Here is a 13,781-nt window from a genome sequence, read left to right on the forward strand (position 1 = left end):
GGGGGCTGGAGTCAGGGGAGCTGGTCGGGAGGGTGGGGCCACCTGTCTCTGAGGTAGACCTAGTCGTGGGGTCTACAGTGAAGTTGAGTGTTTGCTTCTCTCTTCTTCTCCCTCTGGGAGGATATATCTCTGTGTAGTGGACTGCCTGGTCTTGAGGAAGGAGTGACAGGAATAATGTGAAACTGTCTTTCCTACCCTCCCAATGCATCTTTTCTTATTTCTTTGCTCCACCCAGTGCTATAATACCGACCTGAAATCTTTAGCTCTTGTGAAGGTATTTTCATGTGTAGATATTTGTTCAAAGTGACGTTTCCGTGAGGGATCAAACACTGTAAACTTGCTGATATCTGAAAGCCAAATGATATTTTTAAATTTTATTATTATTTTTTTTTTAATTAAAAAGAATTTTTTTTTTTCTTGAGAGAGTGCACGTGTACGCTAGCAGGGGAGAGACAGAGGGAGAGGGAAAGAGAATATCCCCAGCTGGCTCCACGCAGAGCTCAGAGCCCAACACAGGGGCTTGATCTCACCACCATGAGATCATGACCTGAGCCAAAATCAAGAGTCGGCTGCCCAACAAACTGAGCCACCCAGGTGCCCCTAAAATGATATATGTTTACATTTTAAATTGTCCATTGCTTATATATAGAAATGCAATCAATTCTTGTATCTTAACTTTGTATCCAGTGTCATTGTTAAATCACTTATTAGTTCTATAGGGTTTGTTTTTTAGCTTCCTTAGTATATCCTATATATACCATCATGAGGTCTATAAATAAAGGCAGTTTTACTTCTTTCTTTATAGCATGTATGTCACTCATCTTTTTCCTTCTCTTATTGCATCCAATAGGATAGCCAGTACCATGTTATGAAAAATGGCAAGAGTGAATATTCTTACCTTGTCTGCCATCTTAGAATTTGTTCTTTTACTGCTAAGCATGATGTTACTCTGGTTTTTTTGTTTTTGTTTTTTTGTTTTTGTTTTTGTTTTTGTTTTTTATAGATATACTTAATCATGTTGAGAATGTTCCCTTTTATTTATGGTCACCTGGAGTTTTTTTTTTTTAATTAATATTTGTTGAGTTTTGTTGCATGATTTTTCTGAATCTATTGAGATGTGACTAAAAAAATGTCTTTTCTGTTTCCCAACACATTTATTTTTTCAATGTTTCTCATTCCTTGTTTAAATCCTAATTTCCTAACCCACCCATTAATGTTTGTTTTCCTGAAGACTTTAGTTTTTCTTTTATTATTTTTTTATTAATTTTTTTAGTAATCTCTACACTCAACATGGGGCTCAAACTCACAATTCTGAGATCTAGAGTTGCACTCTCCTCTGACTGAGCCAGCCAGGTGTCCCTTTTTCCTGAAGACTTAAAAAGAAAAAAATTTCTTACAGTGAAGGTCTGCTTGCAATGGATTCTCTCACCAAATACACACCTGGGTTGGGTGGGGTAGTGGCGGTAAAACACACCAACAGGTGTATTTTGTAGTCACTTCCTAGGTAATTCTGATACATCTCTTCCTGTGAGAGCTTGTTAAGGCCTAGAACATGATAGGGATTCCTATTTAAAAAAATTTTTTTTAATGTTTATTTATTTTTGAGACCGAGACAGGGTACGAGCAGGGAAGGGGCAGAGAGAGGGAGACACAGAATCTAAAACAGGCTCCAGGCTCCGAGCTGTCAGCACAGAGCCCGACGTGGGGCTCAAGCCCATGAACCGCGAGATCATGACCTGAGCTGAAGTCGGACGCCTAGCCGACTGAGGCACCCAGGTGCCCCAATAGGAATTCCTATTTTTAAATATTTTCCCCTATGTTCTTTCTAGATGACATAATACACTTCTACTTGGTAATGTCGTATGGTGGAATCCTATGCAGCCATTAAAAATTATGTTTCCGAAGAATATTTAATGACATTGGAAATGCTTATAACATAATTATAAATCTTGGGGCGCCTGGGTGGCGCAGTCGGTTAAGCGTCCGACTTCAGCCAGGTCACGATCTCGCGGTCCGTGAGTTCGAGCCCCGCGTCGGGCTCTGGGCTGATGGCTCGGAGCCTGGAGCTTGCTTCCGATTCTGTGTCTCCCTCTCTCTCTGCCCCTCCCCCGTTCATGCTCTGTCTCTCTCTGTCTCAAAAATAAATAAAAACGTTAAAAAAAAATAAAAAAAAAAAACATAATTATAAATCTTTTTATCACTCTGGAAAGAAAGATACCTAAACATCAAAAGCTGATATTTCAAAGACTAGTAGAGTTTGCTGGGGATTTTTACTTTCATATTCTATTGTATTTTTCAAATTGTCTGCAATAAGTGAGAATGTATTAAGATATTCAAACAATATAGATAAGCGTACTCCCCAGAAGTAATCTCCCACTTTTAATTTTGGAGTGTACTGCTCACACTTTTACTCTGTGCATTTAAATACATATAGAAACATAATTTAAAAAACACAACATATGATCTAGTACATATTATTCAGCAACTTGAGTTTTTCAGTTACTATTTTTATGCCACTACGTATATATTAACCTCCTTCTCTTCTAGTGTTGCATGATGTTCCCAAAATTAGATATACTATAGTTTTACTATAATAGCATATATGCAGATTGTTTCAATTTCTTATTACAGACAAAGCTGTAGTGGATCTTCTTATAGATATTTGTCAGTGCATATATGCAAGGATTTTGGAAGGCAGTTACCAGGAAGGGAAACTGCTAGCTCAAATGCTGTGCACATTGTACATTTCATTTTTTTTAATGTTTATTTTTGTGAGAGAGAGACAGAGTGCGAGTGGGGGAAGGACAGAGAAAAAGGAGACACAAAATCCAAAGCAGGCTCAAGCCTCTGAGCTGACAGTACAGAGCCTGATGCAGGGCTCGAACCCACAGAACGCGAAATCATGACCTGAACCCCAAGTCCGACACTTAACTGACTGAGTCACCCAGGCGCCCCACGTTGTACATTTCAGTAAGTACTAACAAATTACCCACAGGAAAGGTTTTTCTATTTTTAAAAAAAAATTTTTTTTAACGTTTATTTATTGAGAAACAGAGAAAGACAGAGCATGAGCAGGGGAGGGGCAGAGAGAGAAGGAGACACAGAATCCAAAGCAGGCTCCAGGTTTTGAGCTGTCAGCACAGAGCAGACATGGGGTTTGAACTCACAAATGGTGAGATCATGACCTGAGCCGAAGTCGGATGCTTAACGGACTGAGCCACTCAGGTGCCCCCCAAAAAGGTTTTTCTAATTTATGCTATCATTAGTAGCACGTGAGTTTCTCCACACCCTTGCCAACACTTGATATTATAAATACTTAAAAATTTTGCCAATTTTATAAGGGAAAAGTATATGTCTTGTTTTAATTTGCCCTTCCCTGGTTATTGAGTGTCACCAATTTTTTAAGCTTATATCTGTCATTTGGATTTCCTCCTGTCTCAACTGTCTTTTCATATCCTCTCCCTTTATCTATAGGATTGTACTATCCTTTGTGATAGGTGTTATTTATATATTTTAAATATTAGTCTTTTGTTATACAGGTTTCAAAATTTTCTGTCAGCTAATTGTGTTCTACTGAACAGAATTGTCTATTTCAAAATAGTCAAGTATTTTTCTTTATGGCTCTTGGGTAGGTTTTTTTTTTTTTTTTTAAGTTTACTTATTTATTTTGAAAGACAGAGGTGGGGGGAGGGGCAAGAGAGAGGGAGAGATAATCCCAAGCAGGCTCCATTTTGTTAGTGCATAGCCCACTGCAGGGCTCAAGCCCACATACCATGAGATCGTGACTTGAGCTGAAATCAAGAGTTGGACACTTAACCAACTGAGCCACCCAGGAACCCTTAACTATGAGGATGGTAATTTTGTGACAGGTAGGGGGCAGACATTGAAACTAATTTGTTTTTCAAATAAATAACTAGTTGTCCAAACACTGTTTATTAACCTTTCTCCACTGACTTGAAATGCCATCTTCCTCATATATACATAAGATTGTTTCTATATTAACTTTTCTGTTCTATTATCTATGCTTATCTCAATGTCATACATTTAATCTATGCTTTTATAATATGCTTTGAAAGAAGGCAAGTTCCACCTTCCCCCTTATTTCATTTATAATTAAAAACAAGGTTTTAAAAAGTCTATTCTTCACTGTTTAATTGCCTGACTCTCCCTTCTTCCTTGGGTTCCATATGACAGGGAGGTAACATTAAAAATATCCATAGGCAAAACAACGGAGCATGGAAAAGGAAGGAGACAAAAAAAAGAGAAATGTTTTCAAGATGGTTTTTTTTCGCCCTATACCTCAAGAAGCTACCCTATGAAATATGCCACGTACAAAATAAGGTAGATCTTGTATGTTTAGCTACTGTTGAAATCAAAGCTGTCTCTGGCTTTCATTACTAGTTAGTAACAAATGGCAGGCACCATCTAAACATAAAATGGATGGGAAATAGGAACATGACTCAATTTGAGAACATGAGCAAGGACTAAAATGAACGAAGAATATAGTGAGAGAAAATAAAATACTGGTATTATTTTTATGGACCCATCTGTCAGGAGCTAAAAATCTTTGAGCTTAGTGTGTCCATTGTATCCTGAGTTTTTTTCTGCTACCTCTATTTATGCCACTTGATGTTTTATATGAATTATAGAGGGATCAATTCTTTACTTAATAATTGAAATGACAGAGAAAGAGAAAGTACTATTAGGGATATTATAGTAATGAGTAACAGAAATATCCTGTTAATTAGAAGTTGGTAGGCATTAAAAAGAAAACCCAGCAAGTAAGTGTCTGTAGTAAAATATACACACTAAACAGTTTAACCTTTAAATCTACATGCCATTGTACACAGTATGGTTATATTCAACTTAAAGTTGTACCTGTTCTCAGAGTAAAGCTAACGTTACACAAGTAGGAGCAGTCTTGTGGGCAAGGGTGGCTTTAGCTCAAGTTAATTAAGTTACTTTCAATGAATTTAGTTGTTGTTGAAAAAACATGTTGATAAGGCGTGATTGTCAAGGGTCTTGGGTACAATGCAGTGTGTACTCTAGTTACCCCCACTGAATTTATATTTTAAAATGTTCATAGTTTGTTAGCTTCATGAAACCTAACAACCCTTGTTGCCAAAACCAAATTTTTGTAAACCTGAAAGTGTACTTTTTTGAGAAAATATTGAAGAATAGTGTAACTATTTTACATATCAGATGAAGTGGAGCTCATCCCGGTAACCCGTGGGCCTTTCCTAGGAAACTCGCGCTAAGGAATCTTTTGTCAAGTTGCTTTCAAACTACTCATATTCCAAATGCGGTGCTTGGCTAGCAAGTGTGCTTCTGAGTTCGTTCTATAGAGGGCGCTGGTGAGAGGCAGGAGCCTGTGGACGCTATCTTGCTGTTGCGTACGTTTAAGAGCCTCCCGCTTTCACCCGGTGGGCTAAGACTCTTAATTGCCATCTGACAGGTCTGGCTTTTCCCACTCTGTCTGGTGCCCCCTGGTGCTCATCACCTGCACAATCTTGAGTAGTTGCTAGGAGCAAAGGGGTCCAGAGAGCCTAAGGATGCTTTCAAGGAAAGCATTCCATTACTGTGAACTACATGGATCCAGATTTCCTCTATGTCCAAAGCCACGGAATAAGTTACACATGTACATTCGTGCACCTCTAGAAAAAGGGTATGTTGTTTTACTAAGCCTCCAAGCAAACGAAAGATGGAAATTAAGCTCAACCGACTACATAGGCAAAAGTCAACTCAGCTCTCCCAAGTTTGTGGTAAAAGACGCAAAGATCCGTGGACCTTATCTTTTCTAGGATTCTCCCCTCCACCGCACCGTTAGTATTTTTCTGGCAAAGCAAAGGATTCGCTATGAATCCTGGATTTCAGGAGAGCAGCCCGTCTTTGAGAATCAGAATATCTGTCTTGGAGCTGGAACTGAGAATGTGGCCTTAAAGGCTATGGAAGGGAAGAGGATAAGAGGTAATACTCCCCGTCTCCTTCCCCAACGCATTTAACCAATATTAATCCCATGCACAATCTTCACAAAGTTTCTTTGACCCCACAGAGGGAGTCTTCAGCCCCTCCGGCTTTCTGAGCTCAGGTTCTAGCTCTCTTTGCTTTGCTTTCCTCCTCCACCCCCACACCCCTACAGTCACTCAACGCTACTGCGGCTCTCTCCATTAAAGATGAACAACAGATCATCCTTCATTGCATGGCAATCTCTTAGCTCTCTCTCGCCTCAACGGAGCATGATGGAAGTCTCTCCTCTCGTCCTGCCTCCCTCTTCCTTTTTTTCTTCCTTCCCCTTTCTCGCAAATTAAACCCTAAATAATGATTTTCCTAGCTAGCGTTGACTTAAGGATGGGGTTTAGCGACCCACCGGGACGCTCCCATCAGCCTTCCAGAAGGGGCGGTTTCCAAAGAAAACTACAACTCCCATGAGGCATCAGGGTAAAGCAACCACAGAGCATCACGGAAATCGTAGGCTCCCTCGCCCTCAGTCCCTTTCATCCTTCTAATGCCAAAACTACAAGTCCCAGGGAGCCTCGGTACTAGCACGCCTGCGCTAGAGCCCCGAGAGCGGGGTGGGGGTGGGGCGCCCCGGGCGGCGGGGGGCGGGGTCCGAGCGGGCTGTGTGGAGGCTTCAGACTCCCGGCGCCATTTAGCGCGGAGAGTTTCCCCGGCGGACGCGGCTCTTCACACTCGGCCACTCTGCGCCCCCATCTTCGGTGACAGAAGGCGCCCGGTGGGGGTGACTACTCTTTCCTCTCCCTAACCCCCTTCACCCAGTCCTCTCGGTCTCCTCTACTCTCGGCCCAGAGAAGCAGCGGAGCTCGGGCCCCGCGGTGAGCGGCCCTCCCCTCCCCACCGTTCCCTCCCTCCGTCAGCCCCCGGTACCGGCCCGGGAGGAGACGAGGGTTTGCCAGGCCCGGGGCGGGCGGGGAGGCCTCGGGGAAGGGGGGGCCCGCTCCTCAGGCACCGAGGCTTCGAGGCGTCGGCCCTTCCCGTCCGGTCGATGGGCGCCCTGTGAGACTGGTCCCCCTAGCTGGGGGCGCGTGTGGGAGGAGGCGACCGATTGACTGACCGGGAGCCCCCGGCCGGCCCTCCTTCTCCTTCCTCGGCCCCTCCCACTCTCTTCGGCTGTGGGGCTGCCACCGCTCGGGAGTCCGCGCCCGTCCGTTCCTCGCGTTGCCGCCGCCCCCGGGGCCTAGCCCGCCCAGCTCGGGAAGCGGCGGCGGCGGCGGGGAGCTGGAGCCGCCGCCGCATCCGCCGCATCCGCTTCGACTTGGTGCCGGCCCCTTGCCCTGCCCCTCATGACTGCGGCGCCTCCGCTGCTCCAGCCTTCCCGGCCGTCTCTCGCCGCAGGATGGATGCGGACCGTGAGGCGCTAACCCCCGTGGCTCAGCTCCTCGATCGCCCTCCGACGAGCCCGCCTCGTGAGCCGTATCAGCCGCCGCAACTGGGCCCAGGGGCCCGCGTCTCCTTCGGGGCGGCTCGTCAGTGCTGAGTGAGGAGCCGGCCGTCCAGGTGGATCCGAGCCCGCCGGCGGCGGGAGCCGTCGCAGCGGTACCCGCACACCGCCGGCGCTCCTCGGGCTCGGCCCCTCGCCTTCTCTTCCTTCACGAGTTCGAGCCCGCTCGCCTCGCTCCAGCGGACCGACCATGTCTGGCGGTGCCTCAGAGAAGCAGAGCAGCACTCCGAGCTCCTTGTTCCTTTCGCCGCCGGCGCCTTCCCCCAAGAATGGCTCCAGCTCCGATTCCTCGGTGGGGGAGAAACTGGGCAGCGCGGGGCCCGACGCCGGAATTGGCCGGACAGAGGAGTACCGGCGTCGCCGCCACACTATGGACAAGGACAGCCGTGGCGCGGCCGCCACCACTACCACCACTGAGCACCGCTTCTTCCGCCGCAGCGTCATCTGCGACTCCAACGCCACTGCGCTGGAACTGCCCGGCCTTCCCCTTTCTCTCCCCCAGCCCGCCGTCTCCACGGCGGCTCCGCAGAGCACCCCGCCGGAGCCCCACCGCGAGGAGACCTTGACCGCCACCGCCGCTGCCCAGGTAGCCCAGCTGCCTCCCGTCGCTGTCGCCCCCGGGGAGCCAGCCGGCGCGGGCGCTGTAGCCGCGACCGCCCCCAGCAGTACCGTCAGAGACCGCCAAGTTTCCCAGCCCAACCATGTGGGGAGCAAAGAGGAGCCTCCGTCGGCCAGAAGTGGCAGCGGCGGCGGCGGCAGCGCCAAGGAACCACAGGAGGAACGGAGCCAGCAACAGGATGACATCGAAGAGCTGGAGACCAAGGCCGTGGGAATGTCCAACGATGGCCGCTTTCTCAAATTCGACATCGAGATTGGCCGAGGCTCCTTTAAGACCGTCTACAAAGGTCTCGACACTGAAACTACTGTGGAGGTCGCCTGGTGTGAACTGCAGGTATAGCCCCACTTCTTTATCTTTCGGTGGTTTGGATCTAAATTTAGCTTGGTTAAGCCAGTTTATCGAATTCATCCTTTACAAGTCATTATCTAACTGTTCGCTCGGGGGCTGGGGCGGGGCGGGGCGGGGCGAGGAGTACCAACTTTGCAAGAGATAGAAACTAGAATTTGTGCATGTACGTAGAGTACCCGATGTAGGGTAAGAATTATTGGTAGCCAAAGAGATTTGATACTGGAGAGGGAGTGATGAAAATCATCTGAGTACAAATGCATTACCTACTTGTTATTGTTTTAGTGTCTGGCAGGAAACTCGGAATTAGTGGGAAAGTTTCTGAATTAGGAAAGTACAGAGTCTTCTTGCCTTGTGCATTTCCATCTCATCAGAGGCTCTGCACTGTTGAGCTCCTGGTGTGTTACATGCTCGTTTCCATCCCTGACATCAGGCTGTACTTTTAGAATAAGAACGACCTTGTTCACGAATGACCTTACTTTGGGAATGACCTTACTTTGGGTATATCCTAGTTGGTGATTGCACAGGCATTTAATATAAACTATATAAAAAAGATTTTCTTCTCTGAATAAATGCCTCGGGACTAAAAGGGTACAGTAAGTGTTTGATATTGTTCCACCTAATGATGCTTAAGCCTTTTGGTAACTGGCAGTTATCTGACAGTGTTAATTAAAACTAGTATGTCTTCAGTCCGTTCTCTATACAGTGAACAGTACAAGAACCCATGTACAATTATAGAAGTGCTTTTAGAGTTGTAATGTCACTATTGTTATTTTAAACTTGTTATGAAAGGTTTTTAAGCCAAACTTTTACAAGAGTCTAAAGGACTCACGGTGCTTTGCTTTTAACCTCTCAGAGAGGTTTTCATGGGGTAAATCATGGTGTGTCATTCTGGTTGACAGATATATTCTAGGTTTAAATAGCTAGGTTTGGGTAACTTGTTGCTTGACCTACAGCAACTTGCTTGAATGTTCTCCTCGTCCGGAAGTGAACATAGGTTATTGGAAGAAGCAGAGTTCCACTGAATGAAAAAGTTAGATACATTATACATGAAAATCCCTGTTACCCATATTCTTCTTGTCAAAAAAATGGACCAAGATAGGATATGAAAATAACAATAATCTAGAAGTTTATTTTATCCATTAACTAATATGTTAATACTTAACCCTTTGAATGTCACTTTCCAAATGACCAAGGCCATATCAAATGTGAAGGGAAGTTAACATGTGGAAGGAGGTGAACTTAAAAACTGACAACTTCTTTAGGAACATAATAATTTCTTAAGTTTTACATAAATGGTGTAGAACTTCTAAGGCATTGTGAAATAAAAGGAACTCAGTTTTATGGTGATTTGTATTGGAAAGGGTGCAGCTTTAAAAAAAAATCTTGTAAAACTATGACTTTATTCCTGTTGATCATCTCAGAAACTTAAGTCTGATTCCTTTTGGTTTACAGGCAAAAATTCCATTTATTCTCTACATACAGACATTTTTCTCTTGTACAAGGGGTGCCTATTACTGTTGATCCTGGATTTTATTCTTCTATTATGGTTTTATATTTGAATAGGTGCCTTTTGGATACATATTTTTTTTTAATTAGTTACCTTACTTTCTTAAGACTGGACCCAAGTAAACGTTGATCACTTTATGGACTAATTTTGTTAGTTTCAATTATTTAACCTTCAAGACTTCTCAGAATGTAATTGTGTTTTCCTTAATGGTAATCTTTTGATAGTTTATCTTGGAACTAATGATACAGTGGAAAAAACTCAATTTGCCTAATGTCATAATAATTTTGTCCTCTCAGTTTTTCTTTGAACTCATGGCTTTTTGGATTTTTGTTCTCTGTCTAGACATGGGCATGGTCAAATTAAAGAATATCTGATATCCTTATATATAATATCACCATCTTATTTTTAAATCAGTTAAGGATTTGGCTGCAGAACCAAATCCTAGTTCACTGAGTGGTACCCTGGTTTAGAAACTTCCTTATGTCATTTGACTCTGTTTATGCAATTTTTCATTTTGTTTTTTAAAATATGATTTTCCTAGCCCCAGATGTTTTATACAGTGTTTTTGGTTTTTTGATCAGTACATTTACCTAATAACTTATTCATTAGGTTAGTTTTGAGTTTTTGTTTTTGGATACAAATTAAAGGATTACTAAAGCATTGGGAAGAAAGGAAAGCCTTTTTAACTAAATGTATACTTCTAACGTACATATTTTTCTGGAGGAAGACAGGAGAAATTCTGTATTCAGTTGTTAAATAGTGTATTAAAATTGGAAGAAATCTTAGGTTATTCTGCCCAGCTACTTATTTGATAAATAGCCTGAAATCATGGAGCAGGTAGATGACTTGCATAGATTGGTAAAGAATAAAATTTAAACTGGTTAGGATCTAATGATTTGGGAAATGTTAAAGCTTTTGTAGTTTAGTAGGTTGCTAATTAGTACATCTCAAATGAAGCAGTTGTATTTTGGTGTGGAAGTCGCTGTCAGATTTCTGGGGAAGTCTGACCCAATACCCTATGGTTTAGAGTATTGATTTTATCAATTTAAATGTACAAATAGGCTTTTTAGGATAGAGAATGGGTGAATGTGGTATATAAATCAAACTTGTTTCCATCAAGCTAATTTTAAGAGTCACAGTATGCAAGTATCAATTCCTAATAAATAATACTAGGTAATACTTTGATACCACAGGATCTTAGCTGATAACTGATCTTTTAAGCTGCAGATTTCTTTACTTGATTTCATTAGGCAAATAACATGACTTAATTTTAGTACTCTGTTGCCTTGGTCAGAAAATGTTATTGCCCAACTTTGCAGAGTTTATTGCTTTTCTGTAGAGACATCTTGGTTTTTTTAAGAAATGTAGCATAAACTTTTTAAAGAAAATGTATTTATACATAGATTTGTGAATGGTTTTGATTACTTTAAGTACTTTTCTCCACAAATTGCTTCTAAATAGAGTTCGCTTGGTAACTTGATATATTCACTTTATATTTTTTTTAATTTTTTTTTTCAACGTTTATTTATTTTTGGGACAGAGAGAGACAGAGCATGAACGGGGGAGGGGCAGAGAGAGAGGGAGACACAGAATCGGAAACAGGCTCCAGGCTCTGAGCCATCAGCCCAGAGCCCGACGCGGGGCTCGAACTCACGGACCGCGAGATCGTGACCTGGCTGAAGTCGGACGCTTAACCGACTGTGCCACCCAGGCGCCCCATATTCACTTTATATTTTGATGAGATTGTTTCCAGATCTACTTGGAAGGGGAGGTCAAATCATAAATTTTGGTTAAGCTCCAGTGTACTTAGTGCTGGCTTTACTCTGGCTTTTTTTTTTTTTTTTTTTTTTTTTGGTAAATTAAGGCTTATGTCTCATCATGAGTATCATGAGTATGTGATGAGTTTTTTTTGGACTTAATTTTCTTTTTTTTTTTTAAGCTGAAGTATAGTTGATACAGGTGTTATTAATGTTTTATGAAAAGTTTAGCAGTGCTGCAGAAATGTGATGTGGTTTGTGATTAAGAAACCATAACTTATTTCTTTGCTTTAGTTCTTAAAATAACTCATTGAACTGAATCTTCCACTTGAATATTGATTTTCTTTTTTTGCCCTTTTTTACATTTGTGCCAAATTCCGTGTTTTTCAGGATGAGAATCTGCAGTAATTTTCAGTCCCAGGAACAAGATTTCAGGGAATAGTCTTTGGAGTTTTGTTTGTTTTAAAGCCTCAGAGTAACTGATGAGTATAAACAAAATTGAGATAACACAAATGTAGCTGTTATGCAAATTAAAGAATGATTGGTAACTTGTTTGAAGTAATCCTTTTCCCTTCTAATAATACAGAATAGAATTAAAGAAGATAATTTTGTTAGGTAAGATACGCTTTAAAATGTATGTAAATTTATTGCTGTAGGAAGTAACCTTTGTGGTACAGGTGTTGAGAATTATATTTAGGTTGACTTTTCAGTGATATTTCTTACTTAGTCTTTGGGGTTTGAATGTTTTCCTTTTCTATTATTTACCTTTTTTCTCCTCTTAAGTATCACAGTTGTTCCTAGTGGAAGATTGTTTTTGTCAAAAACAAATGGGGACTGGGGCGCCTGGATGGCTCAGTCAGTTAAGCAGCTGACTTTGGCTCAGGTCATGATCTCACAGCTTGTGAGTTCGAGCCCCCACATCCGGCTCTGTGTTGCCAGCTCGGAGCCTGGAGCCTGCTTCGAATTCTGTCTCCCTCTCTCTCTCTCTCTCTCTCTCTCTCTCTGCCCTTCCCCTGCTCACACTCTGTCTCTCTCTCTCAAAAAATAAACATTAAAAAAACAAACAAACAGATGGGGACTCTATTATTATCTGGTGGTTGAGTTCATTTCTTGACATTCAGGTTTTAGTGCATGATCCTGGTCATTTGAAAGTCATTCTACTTAATCTCTATGGAAACATTCAACTAAAACTGGGCTCTCATTTTCAGAAATCATTCTAAAGCTGTTATTTGGTTTTCTAATATAGATTTAAGATTTTTTAAATGAAGCTGTAAAAGTAGCAAGAGTAGTTATGCTCAAATTATAATTTCTGAAGATGTTAGTATAACATGAAAAAATTCATTAATAGTTATTAGGTTTTGCTGTATCAGTTCTTTATTTTTAGCATCTTGCATTTTATTTGAGTTTTTTTTTTTTAAGTTTATTTATTTTGAGAGAGAGAGTGTGTGTGAGCAGGGGAGGGGCAGAGAAAGGGAATTCCAAGCATGCTTCCGCACTGCCTGCTCAGAGCCCGATGCAGGGCTCAATCTCACGAACTGAGATCCATCATGACCTGAGCTGAAATCACAAGTCAGACGCTTAACCGACAGAGCCACCCAGGTGCCCCTATTTGAGGATTTTTTTGGTTTTCTTTTCTTTTTTTTCCTTTTTTTAACAGGACCACTGTAGTGTGCAGAAATATGTGAGACTTAGCATGCACCGCCTGAATTTAGATTTGAAGAGGGCATTATTTTTCTGCAGTATAATATAGTAAATAAGAACTTAACTGCCTGAAAAAAAAAAAAAAAAAGAACTGCTTGAATTCAAATCCTGACTCAGCTAATGATTATGTCACCTTGGGCAACTTTGGGCCAATTTCCTATTGATAAAATGGAGTGTAATAAGAGTACCTACTTTATAGAGTTGTTGTGACAATTAAATGAATTAATATAAATGTAAAACATTTGCGGGAGGACCTGGCACATAAGTATTAACTGTGATGATACAGCATCTCTTTACGCTTTTTGAGGATATCCGTGAACATTTTGTTTGATTTGAAAAATCATGTAGCAAAACTCTTTACTGTTGCCTGTCACTCTTACAGGGGGAACT

The 13,781-nt window shown here is 42.1% G+C and overlaps 1 protein-coding gene across 25 annotated transcripts in view; it reads left to right on the plus strand.

Annotated features, from left to right (window-relative positions):
- The first annotated feature begins 7,257 nt into the window (after positions 1-7,257).
- Positions 7,258-13,781, plus strand: part of WNK1 (WNK lysine deficient protein kinase 1) — a 162,866-nt gene continuing 156,342 nt past the window's right edge. For all 25 annotated transcript variants that reach the window (XM_040462837.1, XM_040462841.1, XM_040462840.1 and 22 more), the window contains exon 1: positions 7,258-8,411. In XM_040462837.1, the coding sequence (XP_040318771.1) occupies positions 7,650-8,411 (762 nt within the window). In that variant the 5' untranslated portion in view covers positions 7,258-7,649. The remainder of the gene's footprint in view (positions 8,412-13,781) is intronic.

The sequence above is a fragment of the Herpailurus yagouaroundi genome, unplaced genomic scaffold (genome assembly GCF_014898765.1).
Source record: "Herpailurus yagouaroundi ecotype Mexico unplaced genomic scaffold, PumYag 355, whole genome shotgun sequence".
NCBI classification, from domain to species: Eukaryota; Metazoa; Chordata; class Mammalia; order Carnivora; family Felidae; genus Herpailurus; species Herpailurus yagouaroundi.